Here is a 27,994-nt window from a genome sequence, read left to right on the forward strand (position 1 = left end):
ATTTACCAAATTAAAAAAATTACTAAATACTAATCATCATTTACATTTCTGTTACATTAGGATTAGAGACAAGTTCTGTTTAGAAATAACTCCCAGAACAGTTTTCGTATTTTATTTTCACATTGAAAATTAGATTTACTTCAGCCTCAAAGAGCATGTTTATATAAAATTAAATGAATGCTGGCAGCAAGCTGCACTTTTTTTTTTTTTCTAAATGGGAAAAGAGCTAATTTTATTCTGCCTTCCTCATGATGGAACCAGGACCATAGTTATTCTCTCTTACAAGGCCTCAAGATTTTCTCCTTGGAGGACTATAAGGATAAATGAAAAAACTATCCTCATCCTGAAATGGACTGCTTTTATCTTCACAGGCTTTGACTCTCATTCCAAAAGCCTCCTCCATAATTTGTGCCTCAGTATCCAGCTGGAAAATTTCCTCTCTATGTAAACGGCTTCCAAAACCCAAACCAACCCCTCTCCTGATCCCTTAACCTCACCTTTCCTCATCCCTTTCAAACGAGAGACCTTTATCTCCACCCACTGGATACACCCTGAGGATCATTATCTCAGCCCCACCCCTGAGAAACTGTATCCGACAACTTGATTCCTAGCCCTGTCTCAATAAACAATTGTTCTTATTTCCTATACCTACCACATTTTGCCTAAACCTTGATCTCTAAACACTTAAATGCTTGTACCTCGTATAGCCCATCAGAAACTTCTGGAACATTTAACTCTATTTCAAGCTTTGCCACCTCCTAATGCAGTCTTTACGGTATCCTCAAGCCTCTGATGCATCCATTCCCTATCTATCAAATCACTGTTCCCATTTCTCACTCTGTGTCGCACAAACTTTGGGAGAAATATGAGGAAGAGTACTAATTGGGCCTTCTAAAATCTAGTTCTAACTTTTCCAGTGGCCATTAATCTTTAGATCCATTGCTGACTATCTGACATACTGCCAAGTCTTCTATCATCTTTCTCAAGCTCCCAAACAAACCCAGTTCTCCCAGTGCAAAAAAGCAAAACAGCATTGAACAACCAGAGCTTACCTTACAGTGGGCTCCCCCCATCTCTCCTTCCTTACCCTTCAAAATATGCCTGTCTCTACATTTATCCATTCTTCTCTCTCTCATGTGTCAGAGAAAATGGTTTTTCATCTCTGCTCTTAACCTTATTTCCTATCTTTCTACATGCCTCTAATTAGCCACGCTCTACCATGTATCTAAAATTTCTTCTTCTCTTTGGTTTTAAGACATGCTCAGTCTATCCTAGATCTTTCTGTAGCCTCAGCTTCTTCCATTCCTCCTTTCTTTGACTATCAAACATTAAAAAAAAATTCTGTTATCCTATCTTTTACCACCATTTTGGCCACCCTTTGACCCTATTCCCACTCCGCTTTGATAAAAGTGTACGTTCAAACCGCAATAAAGATACCTCATCTTGAAACATAATGGCTTTTTCTTAGGATGCATTCTTTTCCAACATTCATGGCAAACAATGAAACCTACAATTACCTCTCCTTCTTGGAACCTTCACTTTGCTTCTTTTCCCTGACTGAACCTCAGCAGTTTCCTCCATTAATTGTATCATGATCCTTGGAAGATTACTTAAATCCTCTGAGTCTTAACTTACTCACTGGCAAAACTAGGGTAACAAAAATTTCTTCCTTAATGAGTTGTTATGAAGAGCACATTCCATATTATTAGCTACCATATATCAAGATCTAATTATGAGCTTGGCGCCCTGATGCACAAATACACACAAACCACACAAACATACCACACAGACACCTCAGAGACATGCATCCGTAAGAGATTATATGCACAGTTGAATCGCACACGTTCACTTATACATAGATTTTCTTCTACCTCTGCCACTCCTGAGACAGTAAGATCAACCTTTCCTCTTTCTTCTTCTCCTTAGTCTACTCAAGATGAGGACAACAAAGATGAAAACTTTATGATGATCCATTTCCACTTAATTAATGTAAATATATTTTCTCTTCCTTACAATTTTCTTAGTAACATTTTCTTTTTTCTAGCTTACTTTGTTGTAGGAATACAGTATATAATTCATGTAACATACAAAATATGTGTTCATTAACTGTTTATCTTATTAATAAGGTCAAAAGTAGGCTATTAATAGCTAAATTGTTGAGAAATCAAAAATTGTATGTTAATTTTCAACTGTGGTGGTGTCAGCACCCCTGGACCCCATGTTGTTCAAGAGTCAACTGTATAATGTGTGTGTGAGAGAGTGTGTGTGTGTCTGTAAAATCTAATTTAACACTCAAAACAACCTATGAAGTAAATATTGTTTCTGTCATAAAGATGAAGACACTAAAGTATCAGATGTTAACCTAAATACTAAAAGACACACAGTCAACATTTTTTTGGAAGAAAGATTCTAAATGAGATCTACTCAATGCCCATGCTCTTAACTACTAGATTACATTGACTCTCAAACAAGTATAGGAGTAAAATATTAGGAGATTGTGCAATATCATTTATTATTCACTTAATATATCTTGTAGTTGCTAGTTTTAGAATGTACTAAAATAAACCTGCCAAGCAGTAAACTAGTGAGACAGTCTACTGCCTTCCCCCAGGTCTTCATACTACGTCCTTAAACTCAATAAGCAAACTGCAGCTATTTGGACACTTTTGCATGGACAATTCAGTTTACAATCTAATGTCAGCAACTCATAGCATTAACTCTTGGTTTGTCAATAATAATAACAATCACAATATTATTATTAAATGCACTATGCTTTAGAGCAGACTTTTATGTATATAATTAGGTGAACTCTACTGTGGCTAACAAGAGGCTCTATTGGACTTGGATGAAACTCAGTCTCTGGGATGATCTCTGCTGTTTGTCAACTATTCTAGTTCTTCATCTGACCTTCAGGTCAGGGAACAAGTCAGGACAAGGTAAGACTGTGTATTAGTCTGTTTTCAAGCTGCTGATAAAGAAATACCCAAGACTGGGTAATTTATAAAGAAAAAGAGGTTTAATGGGCTCACAGTTCCACATGGCTGGAGAGGCCTCACAATCATGGCAGAAAGTGAATGGCATGTCTTACCTGGCAGCAGGCAAGAGAGAATGAGGGTCAAGTGCAAGGGGAAACCCCTTATAAAATCATCAGATCTCGTGAGACTATTCACTTCCATGAGAACAGTATGGGGGAAACTACCTCCATGATTCAATTATCTCCCACCAGGTCCCTCCTACAACATATGGGAATTATGGGAGCTACAATTCAAGATGGGATTTGGTTGGAGACACAGCTAAACCATATCAGATTGATTGCACTCACTCCATACATCACAAAGCATGTGACGGCCACAAGACCATGAGGGGAAGTGACAGTAGTATTGCTCTGGGCTGGAAGTTTTAATTGCTAAAATGAGAACTCCTTGAGAATTCATCTTCACTTCACCTTGACTACAGTATTCCAAATAGTGATGACTCTGTCCACTTGGCATTCACAGTGAAGGCAAATGTAGCATGATCAGCTGACTACCATACAAGTGTAGCTTGAGTAAAAAGCAAAGTTTTGTTTTAATTAACAGAAATCTTGTGGCTACATGTTATCACAACATAACCAAGCCTTCTGGATTGATAAAGGCTCACGGCATATAACGACTTATCCAAGATTATACAGGTAGAAAATATCAGAAGTAATATGTTAGTGCTTTTCTCCATACTTCATAAATGCTAATGTCAGTGTTCCTTCCATTTGGTCCCAGTTTGCTTCATTGGTTCATTGCCTCAAAAATAAACAATATTTCCCCAGGTGCCAAGATATAAACATAGGTGTAATCAGTCTAATCTGGGTTTAATAGATTCCAGTTTTGTAAAATAAAGGAGGTTTGAGATTTTCACTTATTTCATAACTAAGCCAAGAAGCTCATACTTAGTCTCTTCTAGTACATGAAGTTTAGAATTCTTACCAGTCCCACCTTTGGGAAAGATAGAAAATACTTCTTACCTCAAATAATCAAATCATTGGTCAGATAAGAAGTAGCAATTCAGTAACAAGGACTGTAACACAGCCCAGGGTGTGGCACCCTCCTTTGAGATCCTCTGGATGACCTCACAGGAAAGGTGGAGAAACCAAGCCTTGCATATATATAAACATGACCCCTTTCCTGGGCTATGGTCGATGCAGCTGTAGTGACAATCTCAGAGCAGCTTCTGCACCACAGCCATTTCCAGCATGAAGATCATTGGGGGTCTCCTTCTGCTCTGCACAGTGTTCTATTTCTGTAGCAGCTCAGGTAAGTTAAGGTCAGACGACGCCCTATATAGCCATTAAGCTTGTTTTCACAAATAATCCCTCCTGGGATGTGAGCATCTCAGAAACATCTGGTTGTAAGAATTTAAAGTGTACTGGTTTGTAATAGGATCTTATGCTCCATCTGGAGTTTGAGAGACTTGAGTCCAATGTCTTTCAAGGATTCTTATTTGCATCCATAGAACAAAAATCATCTAATTTCTCCATAAGTCTTCCATTTCATATGTTCATATGGACACTGGAAGTTGTCAGTGTTATTAGATATACTATTTCTTAGTGCAAAGATACAGAAAAACTTGGATGTCTTCCCAAATCAGTTTGGAGGGATTAAAATAAAACACAAGTCTCAAAAAGCCAAGGGTCAACAATCAGACTTTTATACTTTGAAAAATTAATTAGTGTTTCCAATCCCATAAAGACATTCCATTGCATTTCTTTATGTCAATTGGGAAGGAAAGGATATCAGAAATGATCCTTCAGGCTCTTAGGAGTGATTATTTTAATACTTCTTATTACTACCTGACTTTGGCCATTATCAAAAACACTATGAGGTTCAGAAAACATCCTGTGATCAACAAAGAGAGGAAATTTTGATAATTTTCTTGCCTAAACCAAGGGTTAACCTAACCCACTGGTCATTCAACTTCCTCAGCAAACAACTAGGATTTTGCATAAGGGTGGAGAGTGTGCTAAATCTCATTGCTAAAGGAAATGTAGAGTCATTATATAGGATGAAACTTAATTAATGAGATTTAAAGTTCGCTTTATTTTTAACATTTTCATCTATATCTCTTTTTCAGAAGCTGCTAGTCTGTCTTCAAAAAAAGTAAGTATGTTGAATAACATTTTAATGTCAATAACAATTGACTGTCATTTAGTCAACATATATGTAGGATAAATTCAGTATGTTTCAGGGGATTTGAGAAGGAGGCAAACACACGTGGAGAAATGGTATCTGCTTTCCAGAAGGCAATTGAAGAAATATGGCATACATATAAACAACCATATTTTAAAAATGTTTTTTAAAAATTCCAGAGTTAAAGGAGGGAGAATTGCCTTCCAGCTGAAAGGTTGGCAATGTTTTCATAAAAGGCATCACGTGTAAAAGGCAGGGAAAAAGTACTTTGATAAATTGCACAGACTCTGGGTTCAAATACTAACTCTACTACTTACCAGCATTTATCTTCAAAAAGTTATCTCTATTTCTAAGCTTTAATTTCCACATTTGTAAAGAGAGGTAATAGTAGAATTTGCTCTAGTTGTTCTGAAGATTAAACAAGAAAATTCACATAAGATTTAAGTTTGATGCCTAGCCCAGAAACGCCCAGCAATTTTAACTGAGTGTAGTAGAAAAACATAGAATACCAATAGTGCTAGTATTTGTAATAGTGATAACACTAGTACTTACAGAAGTGGCCAAGCAACATCTGATTATCTGAGCTGGGACTTCCAGCCCTTGTAGTATATCTAATAGTGGACAGAGTAGCCTAGCTTGCGGTCTTGGAGAAAAACAGGACATTTGCTTGTGTATGACACAGGTGGACTGCAGCATTTACAAGAAGTATCCAGTGGTGGCCATCCCCTGTCCCATCACATACCTGCCAGTTTGTGGTTCTGACTACATCACCTATGGGAATGAATGTCACTTGTGTACTGAGAGCTTGTGAGTACCTCATAAGAAGAAAATGAGATCTGGAGCCAGTGCTCTCTACTACAAACCTTTCTACTTTCCAGGATCCAGCTTACATCTCTATAAGCTATAATTTATAATTATCCCCACCCAGAACAGCAGGTGGGGAAAAAAAACTGACTGTTTCACAATCAGACAGGGTAGAGTCACCTGCTCTGACAGCTTGGACTGGTTCCATCCCATCACAGAACCTACAATTCCTGTCTGTCAATTGTGAGAATCCAGTAAGATGGTGGATTCTCAAACTGCTGTCCCCAGAGCACAGAGGTTCTATAGAGGCAAGTCAGGAGTCGCTATTAGGGTTAAAGGGACCATTTGGGGTAGTTTACAACATAAAGTTCAGCTTGGACTATTTTAAGCAGTGGAGTGCCATACAATATCATGTTTGAAGAAAGGGCCCTGAACTCCCCATCCCCCCAAAAATAATTGAAAACTACTATACTACCTGACTTCTAAGATACTTAACAGTCTTAGTGCAGCTTGATTCTTAGATAAAGTGTGCCTAGAGGTTCTTTATCTTCAAATTCTTAGAGGCTCCATATATCTGTAGCTTTAAGGGGGAATAAGCCTACAAAAATGATTGTTTTTCCTTTATCTAAAATAAGGGATGCAAGCTGTCAGGATTTGGACCAGAATACCACGGACATGTTTTGTTTAGGTATTTTGTTTGGCCCACAAAATGTTTTTGCAGAAATGTAGCTAGGCAGATGTCACTTCTTTGGTACAAGACATGCAAATTGCACTTAACTCTCTCATACCGAGTCCACTGTGATCATTGTTAACTCTTTTAGGCCACTGGATTTTGGACACCTAGATCTTGCATTTTCATCTTTGTGATTATCTTAACAAGTGAGAATAACAAGCCCTGAGCCCAAAAGGACATATTTATGTATTTATTCCTGTTCGGGAGGTTTTATTTCACAAAAGGGAAAATTCTGTAACATAGGCAGACTGGGAAACTAGCCCTTGGCGTGGAAACTAGCTGTTTTCAAGGGACACTGAAGGGAAGCATGGTGAAAGTCCTTCTCACTAATGCAGGATCCAGCTTCGTCAAAGGCCTTGCTGACCAGGAAAAGCTGAGAGACAGGCCCTCTCAATTTGCTTTGTCAGAATACTCTTTCTTTGTTGTTTTAAGACACTTGGTGGTCAGCGGGGCTCTGGAATCAGAGGAGGTAGCAGAGGGGTGGAATGATCACTGGAGTAGGGAAATTCTGCTTCTTTCTCTGTCAGAACATGCTTTGGCAAGGTCATTCATTTTCTGAGACTCAGTTTCCTTATCTGTAAAATGAGGTTCTGCCTCATAATCTCTATAGTTCCTTTCAGTTCTAACATTACATAAAATTTCCTCTTGTGCTAATGAATCTTGTGAACTGTGTCTTCCCTTAGGAAAAGTAATGGAAGAGTTCAGTTTCTTCACGATGGAAGTTGCTAAATTCTCCATGGACATGGAGAGAAAGGAATGCTATCCTCCTCATCATCTTCATCATCCCCAGGCTCTGACTGAGTTTCTTTCAGTTTTACTGATGTTCTGGGTGGGGGACAGAGCCACATTCAGAGTAATCTGGATTGAAAGGAGATAGTTTCTGTGCTACCCCTACAAACGCATGCCTCACTGACAGACTAGCATTTTTTTAAAAAACATGTCAATAAAAAATAATCTCCCAGAAAGTTTATCTTTGCTTCTGTTTGTGTTTGTTTCTTAGATCGCGGTATAAAATAACACAATTATAAAAGAAAATTGAAAAACATACGAGTCTTGTTGTTTAGGAAAAACTTTTATACAAAGAATCCCAATCAGCTTCCAAGAAACACATGCACACCACATACACACACACACACACACACACACACACACACACACACACGATACATAGACATGCACACACACAAATGCCAGTGAACACCACACCTTCTCCTGGAGTCTTTATCCACTAGAGACAAGTCTATGTACCATACTGTTGCTTCACATTGGTCTCTTTTTTTAAAAAGATCCTTAAAAGAGAACCTCTCTTATTCCAAGAAGTCATTTCTAGAAGAGAAGTTTTTCTTCCTATTCCTTTCCAGAAACATACCACAATTTCTCATAGGCCAGCTCTTCTAGAGTACTGATGGGAAAGTCACTGCTTCAAGAGGAAGCATGTCCATTGTTGTAGAGATCTGATTGTTGAGATGTTCTACTTGTCTAGAATTGAAGACTACATTCATGAGGCTATCAACCATCAGCGCCAGTGAGCATATATAACAAAGAAGTTCACCCTTTTTGCCAATTAACAGATTTTTCATTATTTAAAAATGAATATTCTGTCTCCATTGAAATTTATTTTCTCCAGGATAAAAATCTCTGGTTAATTCAACCCTTTTTGCTCAAGTGTTATTTCCCTTATGATATTTCTATCCTGGACCATACTCCTTGGATCTGTTACAATTAGGCATTGTCCATCTTAAAATATGTCAGTATGTTGTCCAAAAATAGACTAATCAGCACAATTTTTTTTGTCTGACAGATACAGAGAAATTAGAACTACTACCTCTCTACTAAACCTTCCCTTCTACTAATGCAGCTGAATGAACTAAGGATCATGTTTATAATATAGAAACATCATTAGAATAAAATCTGATGTATTTGTAAATACCAGGCTTGCTGCATAAGGATAATGAAGAATGAACTAAAATAAAGATGCCAGGACTCCACCCTACAAATTATCATTCAAGAGAACTGAAGAAAGCACCAAACAATCTAATTTTTTAAATTGGTATACATTCAGAATTAGAAAATTCTGAGATAGACATCTGACCCAGCTCAACACAAGAGGGTCCCGGATGAAAGCAACATCACTACTACATGAGATAATAGGAAATACGTCTTAGAGAAGGTGAAATTTGATTTGAGCCCAGCGTGGCAGAACTGTGGTTATTCACCACAGTCCTTCCTGGCAAGTGAGAATGGAACCCAACCTCTACTTCTCTTACTAATTGGCTCATAATAACTCACTCTCTCCCAGCAGCCTCTGTGCAGATCCATGTAAACAGGTCTATTTGGACAAGAATTTAGCCAAAACATTCACTCAACATGGTATCCACAGCAAAGAAACAACCTTCTCGAAATTGTTGGTCACATCCTGCTTGTCCTCATTCTGGTGTTTTGGTTTTCCTCTGGTAAGCGTCTGGTTATTCATGAGCACTCCCTCTCTGTCATCCATAAAGTCTAGGACCATACTTAGGGGAAAAAATGGTGAGTGCTAAATCACATCACAGAATTGTCTGATGGAAAATGGAAAATGGTTGTCATATTGACTACAAATGTTTAAAACCTCTTGTCTGCAAAGAATTTTAAAGAGCAAATTTTGATCCTTATCTTTTTCACTGTTTTCTTTTTTTTAGATATTCTTAGTGATACCAAAAGTAAGTTTAGTTTGAGTCTGTATATTATTCATCAAGTTTTGTAAAAATTGTTTTAAAGCTATTGCATTCATTTAAATTTTTAAATCTTGTTTTCAAACAGAATTTTATCGTTTTAAAACTTTTTTCATGAGAATTTCTTAATTTTATTCTCTGTGATAGGATGGACTGCTGCTATTTTCCTTTTTTTTTCTTTTTTTTCTTTTTCTTTTTTTTTTTTTTTTTTTAACAAACAAGGGAAATTAAGTTAGAAAGCACAGGTGGGGACCTAGGATTAAATGCCATATATTCTAATTCCAAGTCCAAGTCCAATCCTCTTTTCATTATGCCACCCTGATTTTCAACATCAGTATGGTATCATTGACTTAAAATCTAGGAAAAATAAGCTATAACTAAAGTATCTTTACACATTATGTCTAACATATGACCTGTACAAGCAAAAATCAGTTTAGAGAAAGAATCAATGAAGCTGAGATCTCCCCAAGTCATTACTTACCCACAAAGAAAAGCATTAATTGTTTCCCAATGAATAAATAATTGCAGGAAATAGTTTGCAGTGATCAATTTGTATAAGTAAAAATAAAGATATTTTATATTGAGTATTTCCTCACAATGACCTTATGCTACTCAAAAGCCCTAGCAATTTTTTTTGTCTAACTTTCAAATAATCTAAGATAATAATGGCTAACACTTGTTTTACACTAGAACTTGTGAAATACCTTTTATGTTTATTTCATTTATTTCTCTCAATTATACTATGAGAAATTTCCTGTTATCCACTGAGATTTGGCAAGGGTAAAGAATTTATAGAAAACCACAAATTTAGTTAGCATTTTTGCCTTGATGATTTGATTTTATATCCCATATGTTTAATCACTATAGTCTACAGCATGTGTACATGAAAGCTTGCAGGTAAATTGTAATAGATGTATTGATATGACACAGGTATACTCTGTGATACATACATTGATCATGGCACAGGTATACTCTGACACTGGGAGCTCATCTTTACCCCTGTGTGTGGTGCACTTAGAAAGACTTATGTCAACTCCTGCCAACTGTACATGAAGATCAGGTGAAGATATCAATGGAACCATGATACAGAATGTGCACAAAATATACACCTTTACTTTAATAATTCCTCATTGTCAGGAATGGAAGCGAGCCAGTCAACAGCCTCATTTTATGGATGGAAACACTGAGCTCCAAAAGCTGAAAATGCTTCATTGCTTATGTGGAAGACTAAGACAAGAACCTAGGTCTGCTTACTCCCAATCAATCCAGGGACCAAATACTACAGAGTTTTATCCACTATATCTTATGATCCCTGGAAATCAAATTCCTTCTACTATGATATGAACTAGTACATATATCTATAAAGCACTTTATAGTTTACAAAACACTTACATAGCCCAGTTGTAGGACTGGGCTCTACTGGCAGACAGGTCTACTGGCTCAGGGTCTACATAACGTTTGTTCTGCAGACTTACATAAGAAAGCTAAGGAGATATCTCGCTTCATAGGAGACCTGGGCAGGCTTAGTGCTGCGATCAATATGACATCCAAAGCAGACACCAGACTGTTGATAATGCTGACCTTTTTCTTCCAGGATTTATCAAAACTCACGACTTTAAAAGTATCCCCAATCTTTCTGAAATTGAAGTCTAGATTTTGTCTACAACGGATACATTTCCAGAATCCTTTTAATATTTATAAATGAATTTAAAAATAGTTATTGCTGTTCAAATTTTAAAACCCACCTATAAGCAAAATATAGAAGATACAATTATGGAATACAGAACAGCACATGCATATTTTTAATGTATGAAATATAAAAGTAAAAATAGAGGTGAAAAATCGCTAGACAAAAATGCTGATTAAGTGAAGTGTATGGAGACAGATGAAGTACTTATTGGGATATGAGATACTGTCTAAAGATGATGACATAGAAATAGTGACTAAAGTACATTACTTTAGGTTATAAAGTTAACAAGCAGAATTTTAAAAAGTCATGATATGCCTATCAAAATTTGGGAAGGATGAAAAGGAAATGTAAATTAATACTTTTTCCCTCCATAGATGGGAGTCAACAAATTATTAATTTTAGCTCGTGAGGCAATAGATGTATATTATTAAGAATTATAACGGCAACAATCTAAAAACATTTTAAATTCAAATGAGTTCCCACTGAAGTGTGATGCTGATGATAAAAGACTGGTTCTTTATTATAAACTCTTTAATGTCAATGGAATTTATAAGTATTTCTTACAATGACATATATTAACTTTATTAAGTTTCTTTCCTTCTTTATTCTTAGGAAGAGTAAATCATTCCTACATGGGAAGCTGCTAACTTACTGTAATATTAATGTGAAGTAAATTTGCTTTTAAAATTTTACCTTTTGAAGTTTAGGCATTGGAGAAGAAGTGATTTCATTGAGATTTGTCTCACTGTGTGATCATTAGCATCTGCATCTTTATGGTCTTGATGACTCCTTCTCATCATTGTTTTCATTATAAAACTCCACCAAGCAGCTCAGGAGAACACAATGAACCCAGAAAACTCATGGGCTTAACCCAACCTGAACATTTACAAGGTATGTGGCTCTGCAAAAGTAATTTAACGTGTATTTAAAGTATTTCTTTCCTTACTTATAAAATAAAGAGAATAATCACTCCTAATTAGACATGTATACTGTGAGAGTCAGATGAGATAATGCATGCAAACATGCTTTGTAAACTATAATGTCCTACAAAAATCTAAAGAAACAATTATGATCTGAAAGCCCATCCTTCTCCAATATTTACTAAGGCCTAAAAACATAAATCACTTTCTTTGCAACATGCATTGCATGTTAAAGAAATACAACCAGCAATTTTTCAAGTTTTTTCCCCCTTGCTTGAAAAATGAAAACATTTCTATTCATTAGAAATTCATATTAGAAAGTGAAAAGGAAACTGTATAACTTGGAACACACAAAGATTATACACATTCATTTATATAGTTTGTCCCATTAAAACATGGCCTATTGAACTCCATAGTATGGGTTTGCAACATAAAATATTTACATAATCTCAAAGAATCTCCTCATAAAATGTTTATTAATTATGAAAGAAAAGAGTAACTTTATAGTAGAACAATCATTCAGACACTGCCCTTACTCAAATGATCAAAGTTAACATCATTAATGATAGGCAAATCAACATCATATATACTGGCTGAAAAGATACAATATGCAGAACACAGAATAACATTTGGATTTCTCTGACAAAAACGCACAACCTCAATATAATCGTTACGAGATATCAAACTCAAATTCAGAAACATCCTACAAAATCACGTGGGTCTACAACGTCTGAAACCAAGAAAGCACTGTTCCAGTGTTATGCCTTGAAGACGATTGAAGAACATGACAATGCATGATCCTGAATGGGTATTAGTATTATTATTAATGGGAAATAATTCACAAAGCACAAAATTCATGGCCTTTTTGTACTCTCAGAGAGAGAGAGTCAAAATTCATGTTTTTAAAGTATGTATTTCAGTAGTTTCTGATCTGTTAGCAAAACTGTGCAATCATCACCACTACCTAACTCCAGGGCATTTCACCACACCAAAAAGAAACTATTCCTTTAGCAGTAACTCTTATCTACCCCCTGCTATCCTCCCAATCCCTGGGAACCACTAATCTAATTTCTGTCTGTGGATTTGCTATTCTTGACATTATATATAAATAAAATCATGCAATATATAAATAAAACCATAAAATATGTTTTTCGTGTCTGGCTTCTTATACTTAGCATTAAGTTTTCAAGGTTAATCCATGTTATGGTATGTATCAGTACTCATTCCTTTATACAGCTGAAATACATTCCATTGCATGGATATATGACATTCAATCATTCATAAATTGATGGATAGTTGGGTTGTTTCCAATTTGGGGTTTTATAAATAAAACTGCTACGTACATTCATGTACAAGTTTTGTGTAGACATGTTTTCAATAATCTTGAATAAATACCTAAGAGTGGAATTGCTAGTAACTCTATGTTTACCTTTTTGGGGAGCTACCAAACTATTTTTCAAAACAGCTTCACTATTTTACATTTTCATTTACATTTACACCAGCGATGTATAATGGTTCCAATTTCTCTACCTATTCACTAACATGTCACCTTTTTTATCTTAACCATCCTAATGGATGGGGAGTGATAACTGATGTTGATTTTCATGTCCCTAATAACTGTTAATGGTCTTTTCATGTGCTTATTAACCTTTTGCATTTCTTTGGAGAAATGTCTATTCAAATCCTTCGCTCATTTTTAATCAGACTGCCTTTTTATTATTGAACTGTAATTTTTTTTATATATTCTAGATACCAGTGTCTCATCAGATACATGATTTGCAAATATTTTCTCTCATTCTGTGAGCTGTCCTTTGAGGCACAAAATCAACTTTCATAATGTCCAATTTACCCATTATATTTTTTGTTCTTGTACTTTTAGCGTCATATCTAAGAAATCATTGCCTATTCAAAGGTTACTAAGATTTACACTTTGTTTTTTTTCTAAAAGTTCTTTTGTTTTTAGATTTTACATGTAAGTCTCTGATCCATTTTCTGTTACATTTTATATGTGGCATCCTATGTTATTTTGCATGTGGATATTCAGTTGTCCCAGCCTGAATTTTTGAAAAGATTATTCTCCAAAGAATTGTCTTAGCACCATTGTCAAAAATCAAATTGCCATATATCAAAAATATACAAGGAACTCAAACAATTCAGTAACAAAAAAAACCTATTAAAATTGGGCAAAGGACCTGAATAAACACTTCTTGAATGAAGACATACAAATGGTCAACAGACAAATGAAAAAATGCTCAACATCTCTAATTATTAGAGAAATGTGAATTAAAGCCACAATAATATATCATTTTGCACCTGTTAGATTGGCTAGCATCAAAAAGATGAAAGATAACAAGTGTTGGTGAGAACGTGAGAAAAAGGAATATGTACACTGTTGGTGGGACTGTGAATTAGTACAGTCATTCTGGAAAACGATATAAAAGTTTCTCAAAAACTAAAAATTGAATTACCATGTTATCCAGCAATCCCACTTCTGGGTATACATCCAAAGAAATTGAAATCAGTAGTCAATGAGATGTTGGCATTTCCATGTTCATTGCAGCATTATTCACAATAGCCAAGATATGGAAATAACCAAAGTGCCCATCAACAGAGGAATGAATTTTTACAATGTGATATACACAACGGAATATTATTCAGCCTTAAAAGAAGGATATCCTGTCATTTGTGACAACATGGATGAAACTAGAAGATACTATGCTAGGTGCAATAAACCAAGCACAGAAAGACAAATACTCCATGATCTTACTTATATGTGGAATCTAAAAGAGTCAGACTCATAGTAGGAGAGAGTAGAATGGTGGTTACCAGAAGCTATGGGTCGGGAAGTGGAGAGGGAAAGGGAAGACATTGGTCCAAGGGTGCAAAGTTTCAATTAGAGAAGAGGAGTCTGTTTTGGTGATCTATTGCACAGCATAATGAGTACAGTTAATAATAACATATTCTATATTTCAACATAGTTAAAAAAGTAGATTTTAAATGTTCTCCAAAAAATGATAAGTATTTGAAGTGACTGATATGTTAATTAACCAGATTTGATCATTCCACAATGTATACATGCATCGAAACATCACATTGTACTCCATAAATGTATACAATTATTATTTGCCAATTAAAAATAAAATAAAACTATATTTCAAAAATCAATTCACCATAAAAGTAAGAGTTTATTTTTGGACTATCCTTATGTCTCTATTATACTGTTTTGATTACTATAGCTTTGTAGTAAATTTTAATACTGGAAAATGTGAGTTTCTTTCTCAGAAAGGCAACTGAGATTTTGATAGGGATTATGTTGAATCTGTAGATCAATTTGAGGAATATGGCCATTATAACAATAGTACATCTTGATCTTTGGGGTCAGTTTTCTATAAAGGCATTGACGGCAAATGGCACAGATGGCAAAATTTGCATGTGGCCTTAAGGCAAAGAATACATGTGAAGTTCTTTGGTCTATTCTTGCAATAGTACATTCAAAAGAAAAAGTTATAAACTTAAAAATGTGTTCTTCCTGACTGTTGTGTAAAGTGGGTACTAGTAACATGATAAATCTGTTCCTATGAAGGAGGTCAACCTCTAAAAGAGCAACCTCAAGTCACTTCAGAAAGTTAAATGCCAAAGAGAATGTGAGGGGATTTGCCACACAGGCTGAGTTGTTCAGTAAATTCTCAAGTAAACCATGAGGCTGTGCTCACTTATCCCATTCCCAACACACACTTATTACAAATTAAGTTGTTTAATCTGAAACCTTAGAAATGTGATTTAACCTGAGACTCATTTACCTTCTGTAAAATGGAAATAAATAGTGATACCAATAGGTTTTTCTAGGATCTGTGCTAGATAAGCATTCACGACAGATAAAGTGGGGGACATTTGGAAGATTATAATAGGAAAAGGGGTGCAAAAGCAGTAGTACGTAATGGTAACTCAAGTTCACCAGGCTTTTTGAAATATTTCTCAAGAACAACGTATCAGTGTTAAATAGGCTTTCTCCCTCTTTTTCAGTATCTGTAATTTTATTGGACTCTCTTCAGAAAATACCATGGACTATTCTAAAGTTCCACTAAAGTGAAGAGCTGGACTCACCATACAGGGAAAAGTGGGACTGACAATGAGGCTGCTAAATAACTCACATTAACTTGGATTTTTCTACTTGCTCTCTGAGATGCTCCCTGACAAGTCAGTGAGTAAAGGTCATCTCTCAGTGTCAAGGAATTATACCCACTTCAAGTCTGAAATGGGACATTAGAGACCATCTTTACCTCACCTGGGAAACTTACACAGTAATTTTTTTTTAATTTAAAGAGGAGTCTTAAATAAGGTTTACAAATAAGGAGTTGGTAGCATTTAAAAGTTTTTCATATTTTGCCTCATAATGACAAAAACTTTATCACAGTCCGGATTCTGAAATTTGGGAACTTCTCATCTGGACTAGTGATCTTCCCATTACTCCAAGTAGCCAAGAGGACTCCCTGAGCATGATCCAGGGGCCATTGTGGAAAGAGGGGTACAAAGAAACCAGGTTGCCACATTCCCACACTCCCACTTCATCTAACAGCGCACTTCTTTCATCTGTTTAATACGCCATGTTTTTACATAGCATTTTCCAACTCTACTGATGCAGGACAGGCAAGCCCCAACATTGCGGCTTAGCCAGGGAGGGTTCTCGGTTTCGTGCAGGAAAGAATTCAAGGGCGAGCTGATGGTGTTACACAGCATCTTTTACTGAAGTGGCAGTATACAGCAGCAGCACAGCTACTGCTCCTTGCTGAGTTAAACAGGGCTAGCCCATAGGCAGTATGTCCAGACCCACTTTTAATTATATGCAAATTCAGGGACAGCTTATGCAGAAATTTCTAGGATGAAGGTGGTAACTACTGGGTTGTCAGGTCATTGCCATGGAAAGGGACAGTAATGTCTGGGTGTTGCCTTGGCAATGGTAAACTGACATGGCATACTCTGGGGCATGTCTTATGGAGAAGTCCTTATGCTCCGGACCTCTTTTGGCTAGTTCCCAATTTGTTCCAGTGTCCAAGTTCTGCCTCAGGAGTTTAGTCCCACCTCTTCCCTGACTACTACTTACTCTTATGACCCTAAAAAACTTATTTCTCTGTACCTCACTTCATTCATTTTTAAATACTTGATTGTAATAATACTTGTCTCATTAACTTGTTTTAAAATTTAAAAGAGTTAGTATACTTACAGCAGTTACAATAGTACCCAAGGCATAATACGTGCTCAGTAAGTATGCTTACTGTTATTGCTATTATCATTAAATAAAGTGTTTTGTTGTAAAAAAAACAAAAGTTTGAATATATGGATGAAGGCCATGAAGGCTATCCTCATTCAATAAAGGAATCACCTTTGCAGGGGTCCTAACAGGTATTTACCTGACCTCCAAATGGGATACTTAAAATGAGTTGATTATTGCCTCCAGTAATTACTCAACATCTCTGACCATCGCAAACTGCCTTTTTCTATCATGTCAATATCTGTTATTTCTAGTAAGGCCAGAAAGGTACATCATTTGCTTATTTTAAGATAATCCCGAGGCACTTTCTGAGCCTTTTTCCCCTCCAGATTACTGTTGCCATCATCATCTTCATCATTGCGATCACTGTCATCAAGTACTATTCATAACATTAGTTGAGAGCTTACTATGAGCCAGATCCTGGAAAAGTGCTTTACATAGACAATCAAATTTAAAATTTGCAGTAAGCTTGTGATGAGGGTGTCATTATTAACTTTATTCTGAAAACTTATTGAATAAAAGCCATCCTGACACTTGTTAAAACAGTATGAAAGGTATTTTTCAAGACTAATGTAATAGAATTATTATAATAGGAAAGACAGATTGGGCTCAACTCTGGACATGACAGGGACAAGTGGGGATTTATAGCCAAGAAGAAGAATGAGGGGGTCAGTGGATAGAAAACTACTTAATAGAACACATTAAGGGTAGGGGGGGATTCTTTGATAAATGGACCTAAGAGGATTCTTGCTAAAGGTAGGCTAAGCAATTATATGTCAGAGGTGGAGGACAAGGAACTTTATCAGATATCAAGGGTGATCAGATATCAACAGTGGGGGGGGGGGATGATTATGATTTAGTAGGATTCTTTACTAAAAATAAATTTAGTAAGTTCTTTACTAAATTGGGAGCTGGGGAGGCCAAAGACAAAATGAGGGCCAATACCAAGGCCTAGTCAAGAAAAGGGTTCAGAGGACCTTAAATAAAGTTTGATCAAGAAGTGAAGAGTCTTTCAGCTGGGCACAGAGACTCATGCCTATAATCTCAGCACTTTGGGAGGCCAAGGCAGGCAGATCACTTGAGGTCAGGAGTTCAAGACCAGCCTGGTCAATGTGGTGAAACCTGGTCTCTACTAAAAATGCAAATATTAGCCAGGTGTGGTGGCATGCTCCTGTAATCCCAGTTACTTGGGAGGCTGACATATAATCCCAGCTACTTGGGAGGCTGAGTCAGGAAAATCCCTTGAACATGGAAAGCAGAGGTTGCAGTGAGCTGAGATCACGCCACTGCACTCCAGCCTAGGTGATAAAGTAAGACTGTCTTCAAAAAAAAAGAAGATATCCTTTCTCAAACTACATGAGAGCAGTCACAGTTTTTCACAGACTGTGGCATATTCAAGATAAAATACAGTCTCTAAGACAGAGTAAATGCTCCTTAATATTTATGATATGATCAAATGAAGATTAGAAAAACTAGGGCTTATAGCGGATAAATAGCTTGCACAAGGTCACATAGAGAGTGGTGTAGCTGGCAATTAGTTCAGGTCTGCAAGATTCCCAAAGTTTCAGCTCTCAGAGAGAGTATGATGATCTCATCCCCAGATCATACCAGAACAAGTTCCAGCTATCTCTTTACTTTTGAAGGGAAATAAATGTGAATTTCAGCCTTAGATACTAATACTTCCATTAGTAGTATAAACATTGTCCTCCAATTCTACCTACAAAACGTGCAAAAGTTTCTTCCAGAGTTTTCTCATACAGTCACTCTATGAGAAAACTAGCACATTCCAGAATCAGCACTTTTGTAGCCTTTATTAAAGAATTCAAATGACTCATGGTTTAATTAAGGAATAATTAAAACTTATTAAATCATGGCCAAAAGATTGGCGGCTTGTCTATTGCAAGTTATTGTATGAAATGAAAAATGCCACTGATTATCTACGTAATTGTAGTGCAAAGCAAAGTCACCATCTCATTCTTCATCCATCAGCCTGGGTTTTGGGAATAGCTATTAAATGGCATGTGCAATTACCCGTCTTTCACAAGAAAAGAATCCCCATGGCTTGCAGACATTTCTGACCTCTTTTTGTAGTTGTACTACTTAGAAATTGCTATTTCACAATTGAGGCAGGAATTCTTGAAAATATATAAGGCAGGATCCAAGTGAGCTGGACAGACACCAGGTCACTTCTTTTCCCTACATCTGACTGCCTTGGCCGCTTCAGTACTATGAGAGCAACAGCCATTGTCCTACTTTTGGCTCTGACACTTGCAACCATGTTCAGTGAGTATCTCTGATAATACTGCTCCTGCCCTTGCACTAATAGTTCATGTAGTCTTCTGCCTATGTAATTCTGGGATATATGTAATTCATCACATAAATAATAAGGGAAACTTTTTGAAATGCATCTTTTGCCTCAACCAATAAATCGCTAAATCACATCACCTCAGGGGTAGAGTGGATGTTAAGAGTCAGCTAAAGTCAAATGCTTATTCATGAGAATACCTTGTGTAATTTTTTACGGAGATGATCATCCAGATTCTGCTTTGACTTGATATCACCATTTACAGGGAACTCATTTCTTCATAAAACATTACAATCAATTGTTTGGCACCATGGGCTATTCTTCTATTATTGAGTTAAAATTGGCCTCCCTAGAATTTTCAACCACTGTTCCAACATCTATCATCTATACCTGTCCACAATAGCAGATCTCCCTAAATATGACTCACTTATTTCTTCTGTCTCTACTGAGCTCTGGTTATGAAGTAGAAAAGATGAGACAAACTTCTCATTCATCATGGCATCTTTTCCATTTCTTTGACTGGATTCCACTCCCACTCCAAAAAAGAAAAAAAATTTAAAGATGTGTGTGAAGAGCTTCAACCTTTGATACAATGCTGATACACAGTTCTGAAGATTTTTATGACAGGCTGAAAGCTAAAGCATAAATCAAAGATTATTTTTCTAGTAAGATTATGTTCTTCCAGAGTTTAACGTTGTCTTGTCTTTGTTTTTCTTCCAGGCGTAGAATGTGCCCAACAAACGAAACAGATGGTCAGTACATCCATCCTACTTTTATGTAATTTTAAAGTCAATAGCAGTAAGGAAATATTTGATACTACATAGTAATTAAATTTCCATATGTTTGAATATTTACTTTATGTGTATCAAAACTGGTTTTATTTCAAAAATTGTAGGCAGATTTTTCTAAAATGGAGAGAGTAGAACAAGGTGGTGAGACACTAGCAACAAAGCTAGAAAGCCCTGGTCTTTAATTCCACCTTTTTGATCACATGGCCATGGGCAACATACTTATAACATTATTCCAAGACTTGAAGCCATAGTATTTGAAAAGAGCTTAGCACAGTGCCTGGCACATAGTGAAACTCAATAAGGGCAAGTCATGATTCTTATAATTTTTAAATGAGTCACAAACATCTTTGTTCTCTGTCTTAGAAAATAAGGACTTTAATTTAGCCTTCCATTCATGACTCAGGTTAGAGTAATGAGTATTGTTGAAAAAATCTAGGTGTGGTAGTAAAAATCTTTAGTAGGTACTCAATTTGAGTTCCACTCTAAACTCTATTGCTTATTAACTATGTGACACTGAGGCCTGGGAAATTTCTTTTATGTCTTTGAGTCTTTCGTTTTACCTATTAAAGAAAATAATACGGTTAAGGATATAAATTTTGCAGTCAGATGGGCCTGAGTTCAAGCCATCTTTCATGATTTAGTAGCTGTGAGAGGATGTAAAGGATTACTGAAAGTTATGAGCTTGGTAGTTTCCCATCACAATGTTGAGTATCACATAAACTCTGTCTCCCTGGGATTTGAGCAGGCAAGAAGAGGAATTGAAATCACACTGGCATATACTTACCATAGAGCACTGCTGTGTCTATTCTGCTGCACTAGCCTCTAAGGTTCTCCTGGTATTTTGCCATGCATACCAATCTTTGCATCAGCTCCACTCACCTTAGCCCGAAAACAGGAGGTGTATGGAAGCTGATAAATGAATGAATTAATTAATGAAGCATATCTGGAGGGAAAGAAGAATTCAACTTTAAGTTTGAGTATATTCCAAGCTATTCAAGTAGAGATATTCAACAATTAATAAAATATCATGCCTAGACCTCTCGGACAAAACGACGTGGAGATGCAGTCTTTTGTATACAGCTGGAGTTTGTGTAGACCTGAAAGAGAAATCAAAACATAAAAAAAATTGTGCCTATTATTTATTCAATGTTTTCCATGCAATGTAGTGCTAAGCATTGTACACATCTTTTCATTTACATATTTTTTACTTCCACCCTACAATGTGGTTATTATCTTTATTTTACAGGTAAAGAAACCAAAGCTTAGAGAGGTAAAATAATTTTTCCAGGGTCACATAGTCAGGATTTGCATTCAGATGTGTTTGACTTTACTGTATATGCTCTTCTATATGCTCATAGATTTTTTTAAAAATATGAAAAACTTTTCTTGGGAATTGCCTACCTACTTCCACAGGCTTTGCTCTAGGAATTTAGAACACTGGTTCCCAAGTACAGTATTAAGATACATTCGTCTATGTGTTGGTGAAGTATATAACAAGTAAATTGTTACCAATAATTAGTAGTAAAAAATCTGTCAATAATGTACTAGTCATTAAAATCGTAGTAGTTATCCCTATATTTCACACTTGCATTCATATTGAGCTTTTTCAGTGAAAGACAGAAATAGTAGGATAATTCCTACAGAAAATATTATCACACTTCTGAGTACTCCCATGAGAATGGTTACATCTGAGAATATGACATGTATTTTAAGAACTGATACATCAACCAGTATGGTGAGAAAAAAAATCTATTTTTACATTAAGCTATGATTTGGGAACCAACTATGGTAAGGATGTTTATCAGTCATGATTTTATATCTGACATAGAACATCTTTACATTTGAGATGTCTTGAAGGGGTTAGATGGGAACCAACAATTGTAATAAGAAACATGTGTTGACAGCCCTCTGAGCTTGCTTGGGAAATCCTAAATCCTGATAATAAAGATTTGGTTGAAAGAGCTGAAGGTTTTTAATATGTTTTTTCAGGTTGACTGCAGTGATTATAAAAAGTTACCACCAGGACAAGAGAGATTTTGTCATCATATGTATGAACTAATTTGTGGATCTGATGGCAAAACTTATAAAAATGATTGCTTCTTCTGTTCTCAAGTTAAGTAAGTATTAAAATGTTTTCTTTTTCATATTTAAGGTAAAAGTATATATTAAGACAAAAATTAGAAGGTGTGATGTAGGGCCTAAGGAATATGTGAATTATATCATATTGTCTCTAACAAACAGAACCTTCCAGTTGGTAGAATTTGGGAGTGCCTGATATCACAATATCCCCACATATTCTGGAAGTAAGAGTCAATCAGAGAATTCTAAAATCACCAAGTTGAAAGGAAATATATGGTCATCTAGTTCAACTTCCACTTGATAATCTATTGCTTAAACTTCCTCTACAGAAAAGTTACCAAGTAGTCTCACAGTCCATCTGGATTATTTCCTGGGATAAGGAATGTCCTCCCTCCTAAGCATCTCATCCACATCTGGTAGAATGAGCCATGTTTTTGTTCAGCTTTAGCAACTAGGCTTGGATATGTTAGAGCCCCCTAATGCCTGGTATAACAGGGGATAATATCTGCAAAATCTGAAGACTTTCCTGTGTTTCAGAGTATTATATCTCAACAGAATATATGTTGGTGCTATAGTAAAAATTACACTTAAAAAATCAAATAGCCAAAAGTAGTTTAAAGATTATAAACTAATCATCGCCAAGATATATTAACATTAATTAAAAAACTATGAAATAATGAATGATATACTGGAATGTATAAAAACATATGGGTCATTTAAAATATTTTCAAAAACATAGATGAAATAAAAACAAGCATCTAACATGTGGCATATTGTTCTGGTTCTTTTTTTAATAAAAGAAAAATAATAATTTTTATGAAAAGACACTTCTAAGTGTATGTTTCCCTTAAATTTAAAAAAAAACATGAAAATGTTTTCAGGGATATAAATTATGATGTATTTGAGCATCATCCTTATATAATCAGCACCAGGTTCAAAAATATTTCTAAATTGCAGTCACTCCTTTTAAAAACATCAATAAGCGGGGAAACTTGAATACATTTTTAGGATTCATTAGTGAAGTTTGGATGCTAATGAAATGCCTATGGGCTCCGCATTTCTCATTTGTTGCTATATTCTCTCCGCAGGAAAACTGATGGCAAACTTAAATTTGTACATTATGGAAAATGTTAAATCTATCTTGGGAGTCCAAAATATCTTTTAATGCATCTATTCACAAGAGACACATTTCTGTTCCCATATTATCTATGCCACATTGCCTACTCATCACCATATGTAGATTTCTTTGTAGAATAAAGCAGATATAAGGGAAATAAATGTGCACCTGACTCTCTTTTTGGGGGGAACTGAGTTGAATCTTCTAGATTTGTTTTTTACTTTTGGGTGCTGTCTAATAGAAAATTTTAGGGAAAAAACAAGGGCCAATTAAGACTAGTAATAGGAACTAGAAAATTAAAGGCCCTGAAGCTGATGTATTCTTCTTACCCAGACTCGGAAAACACTCCATGTACATTACTTAGTTATTGAACATTCCTGAAATGTAAACAGATAAAGAGAGACCCTTCAGGCACAAGAATCAGAAAACACTGCTTTGCTAGATGTCTCTTGGGTTTAAGACACTGAGAATTGCTCTGGATTGGGACTGCTCTCCAACTGTTTCCTACTGTATGTTTATAAAATGTGACTGGTAAAAAAATGGTTGGTAAAGTTGTGCAACTTCTCACATATTAGTTGATGTCTCTGATATTTTTCTTTCTCTAATGTTTGATCTCAGGTCTGAGACCTGAAATTTAGCTTATCCTACTATTATATCATAAGTTTCTTAAAGACCGGAGAATATGCCTTGTAAATCTTTGTAATCCATTTGTGCATATATTCAATCACAAATATCTATTAAGACCTACTTTGTCAATGTCAGTGTTCTGCCTTGGAGAATACAATGTTGAGCAGAGTAGATGTGGTTTTGCCCCCTTGGAGTTTATATTCTGTGAAGGAACTTCCTATGCTTGGTACAGCATCTTGCATAAAACTGATATAAAAACATGCTCAGTAAATTGAATTGAAATTAAGCAACATTTTCATTAGATTATAACAGAGTCACACATGCATTTAACATACGAAAATCTACCTATATATTATCTATAAAGAGCAAGAAAGAGAAAATATAGTCAAACCCTTTTTAAGCTATGATCTGGTCTTGCAAATTCATCAGAGATTTAGGGAACGAGACTGTCTATCAGAATGACCCATGTTAACCTCCACAGAATTCAGATAGAATGGTGTTTGTTGTTTTTTTCTTTTCTTTCTTTCTTTTTTTTTTTTTTTTTTTTTTTTACTTTCAGAATGATGCAAGACCATCACTAACATTACTTAAAAACACTTTCTTTAAATTTGTTGATTGGAATTTAGGGAGGGAAAAAAAAGCGCTCTTCCAAGAAACTCTTTAAAGGAATTAAAAATATTAACCTAGAATTTATTCATTCATCTTTTCACCAAATATTTATTAAATATTCACTCTGCCAGATGCTACTAGAAATGAATCAGAGAGCAAATAAATATAAACATTAGTCTTTTCTTCATGGAGCTTTAAGTCTAGAGGGGAAGAATTATGTTACATCAATCTTAAATATACATGTTTGAAAAAACTAGACTTAGACTGGGTAATCAGGAAAGACTTCCCTGAGAAGGTAACTTATAAGCAGAAACCTGAAGGATGGATAGAAGTCAGCAAAAGAAAATGGTGGGCAAGAGCAGTGAGTTGGAGTTGGGGGAGGTTGGGGTTGAGAAATGAGAAGCAGCCAGGTACAGTGGCTCACCCCTGTAATCCCAGCACTTTGGGAGGCCGAGACAGGAGGATTGCTGGAGCCTAGAAGATAAAGACCAGCCCAGGCAACATGGTGAAATGGCATCTCTACAAAAAATAGAAAAAATTAGCTGGTGTGGTAGTATATGTAGTTTCAGCCACTTGGGTGGCTGAGGCAGAAGAATCAATTGAGCCTGGAAAGTCCACTTGAGCCCGGGAGGTTGAGGCTGGATGTCAAGGCTGAAATGAGCTGAGATTGCTCCCCTGCACTCTGGTCTGGGTGATGAAGTGAGACACTCTGTCTCAAAAAATAGGAATAACAATAAAAGGAAAAAGAAAAGAAAAAAAAAGAGATAAGCATCATTCCAAGCAGAGCGAACACATGAGACTGCAATGTAGAAAAACCAGCATAGAGTTGTTGGCCAATTCATGTTTTCCAACCACTCTTCCTTGTTATCCTCTCTACCACCCACTTCCCACAATCCATTTTCTAACAGCCTTCAGAGTGATATTTCTAAACATAGACCTCATCATCCATTCCCCTGGTAAGGTTGCTTCAGTGAGTCTCACTGCTTACAGCCCCATCAATATCAGCCACCTCACTCTCCAGACTCATTTCTCTCCATTCCACACTTTGCCCCAGACTGGTCACCACTCTCAGAACCTCCCATACACTCTGAAATTTTGCACATGCTCATCCTTCTTTCTACAAATATCTTTCCCACTTTTCTATCTTACCAATTTCCACATCATCTTTCAGCCTTAATGTCATTATCTTTAAAAAGCATCTCCTATATATTTGGTCCTCCTAAATTAGCATATTTTATATTATTTTCACTTTAGTTCTGTAACCATCTGTTTCCACTGGCATATTGCGGGATTGCAGTTGGCATGCCATAGGTGTTCAATTAATACCTTATAAATTAACTAAGTTAAATTAAAATGAATTGAATTTGGCTTCTGTCAACAAGTAAGCAAGGAAACCATGATGTCTTTTCCCAACCCAGCTCCAACATTAGAATGTATATCTATTTGCTTTCCACATCAACCCAAACTCTGCTTCTTCAAGCTCCCTACGAAGAATCCACAAACATACAAGCAATAGAGAACAATAAATGCTTTTCCAGAGATTGTGGGGGAGTTATCAAAATGGCAATTACCTTGCACAGCCCACAGCCCAAGATTCCTTATTACATTCCTTTCATCTCTTGCAAAACCACCTTGTAAAATCCTTGTCATTTGTAACATGAAAAACATTACCATATAATTTTAAAGATACACAAATAAAATAAGATGAAAACAGTTAAATAATTACCAAAACCTGTTGCTAGAACTGAAGCCTACACAAATTCTAAGAAATGTCACTGTTTCATTTTTAATTAGCTCTTCCTCACATTTAAGCAAAGCATGCATTACTATATCCAATAAGCCAGTCCTTGTAAAACAGGTAACTCATGTCCATCAGAGAACAATTTTAAGCTGAAGTATTGACTTTGGAATGTTGATTAACAATAAGGGTGCAGATCAAGGAAATGGAATACAGAGTTATAAATACGTTCCTTAACACAACACATCCACATGGACACATTCTGAAAATATTTCAGAAATTTCTTTTAAAAAGAACTCTAAATCCAAACACAGCAGTCAATACAAAATTAAGCTTTTTAAGAGCACCTGCTTTAAAACAGGAAAAAGGCTACTGGAGTTCTGCGAGATGCTTCTGGAGAGTTCAGGAAAGTGTTGCATCACTCCCAGTTGCCAGACTCGAAGTACTCCTTTCTAGGACATGAGGCATTTCAAGCTTACAAATAGGTGTGGAGGTTAAAACAACTGAGGCCCCACCCAGCCAAGCCCTGCATGACTAATCAAAGAGTAAGCCTGGCTTTGGGTTTCTTTTCATCCTTGGGCCCAGTTTCTGACTCTTATTCTGCCTGCCCGTGAAACTCCTGGTTGCTGCTGCATCCCCAGCCTGAGCCCCTGCCTCTGCAATGAGCCCGGGAGCCTAGTCCTCTGGCACTTTGCACCTCTAGGTGTGCTCCTTGCTTCTCTGTTCTCCACTTTACTATTTCTAGAACAGCAGCTCAGTGGCAAACACCCTCAAAACACTGGCCACCCTACTTTTGTTTTGGTTGCCTGTCTGGGCTCCAGTTGTTTCTTATACATCTCTGAGGCCCACCAATTGCTTGAACTACCATCTGTTTGCTGCCACACCCTTTAGATATTAACTTGTCCTCCCTGTCAAACTAAAATTATTTGTGAAGGCTGTAGAATATAATGGTTAAAAATTAAGGGGCTTTGGGCAGAGAAAACCCTGGGGTCAAATTTAGGTTTGTCACTTCTAAGTAGCCTTGAGTTTGTAGCTTAATCTCTGAGTTTCAGTTCCTGCATTTCGAATGGAGACAATAGCAGTTCCTTCCAGATTAGCGTGAACTAATATGTATACAGCACATAATATTGTGCCTGGCATGTAATTAGCTAACAATAAAAGGTAGATTTAAAACATAATAACAAAAATCTGTAGTTGTAATAAGTTTGTCCCGTAAGCATATGGGTGGTTCTCATTTAGGTTCTGGCACTTCCTACTATTTTCTGCAACCCCTCCCTATCACAACCACCACTCCCACTTGACCCTATCCTGAGACACAGCACTGAGAGCCTCCTGTTAGAGTAGATAATCACAGGGACAGCCACAGAGGTCACCAGAGTGGCTTGACTGCAATGAAATGAAAAGACACAAACCTCCATTAGGGCTTCTGGAAGGATATTTTA

At 36.3% G+C, this 27,994-nt stretch overlaps 2 protein-coding genes and 1 long non-coding RNA gene across 5 annotated transcripts in view; 2 read left to right on the plus strand and 1 right to left on the minus strand.

Annotated features, from left to right (window-relative positions):
• LOC106998993 (uncharacterized) overlaps positions 1-27,994 on the minus strand; it is a 95,952-nt gene that overhangs the window by 24,064 nt on the left and 43,894 nt on the right. The gene's annotated exons all lie outside the window — the stretch shown is intronic.
• Positions 4,148-7,666, plus strand: SPINK7 (serine peptidase inhibitor Kazal type 7). Its single transcript, XM_015141206.3, has 4 exons — positions 4,148-4,286; positions 5,104-5,129; positions 5,842-5,966; positions 7,380-7,666. Exons 1-4 carry the CDS (start codon positions 4,226-4,228, stop codon positions 7,423-7,425), a joined length of 258 nt encoding a protein of 85 aa, XP_014996692.2. The 5' UTR covers positions 4,148-4,225; the 3' UTR covers positions 7,426-7,666.
• Positions 19,467-23,732, plus strand: SPINK9 (serine peptidase inhibitor Kazal type 9). The gene is made up of 4 exons (NM_001193441.1): positions 19,467-19,569; positions 20,312-20,343; positions 22,372-22,499; positions 23,550-23,732. Exons 1-4 carry the CDS (start codon positions 19,515-19,517, stop codon positions 23,593-23,595), a joined length of 261 nt encoding a protein of 86 aa, NP_001180370.1. The 5' UTR covers positions 19,467-19,514; the 3' UTR covers positions 23,596-23,732.

Source organism: Macaca mulatta, chromosome 6 (assembly GCF_049350105.2).
Source record: "Macaca mulatta isolate MMU2019108-1 chromosome 6, T2T-MMU8v2.0, whole genome shotgun sequence".
Lineage (NCBI taxonomy): Eukaryota > Metazoa > Chordata > Mammalia > Primates > Cercopithecidae > Macaca > Macaca mulatta.

Bases quoted from the DNA above. Each gene is read 5' to 3' on its own strand.
- SPINK7 (XM_015141206.3), top strand. From the start codon at position 4,226: ATGAAGATCATTGGGGGTCTCCTTCTGCTCTGCACAGTGTTCTATTTC. The intron at 4,287-5,103 runs GTAAGTTAAGGT...TCTCTTTTTCAG, and splicing joins CTATTTCTGTAGCAGCTCAG to AAGCTGCTAGTCTGTCTTCA. The intron at 5,130-5,841 runs GTAAGTATGTTG...TGTATGACACAG, and splicing joins CTAGTCTGTCTTCAAAAAAA to GTGGACTGCAGCATTTACAA.
- SPINK9 (NM_001193441.1), top strand. From the start codon at position 19,515: ATGAGAGCAACAGCCATTGTCCTACTTTTGGCTCTGACACTTGCAACC. The intron at 19,570-20,311 runs GTGAGTATCTCT...TTTTTCTTCCAG, and splicing joins GACACTTGCAACCATGTTCA to GCGTAGAATGTGCCCAACAA. The intron at 20,344-22,371 runs GTCAGTACATCC...ATGTTTTTTCAG, and splicing joins CCCAACAAACGAAACAGATG to GTTGACTGCAGTGATTATAA.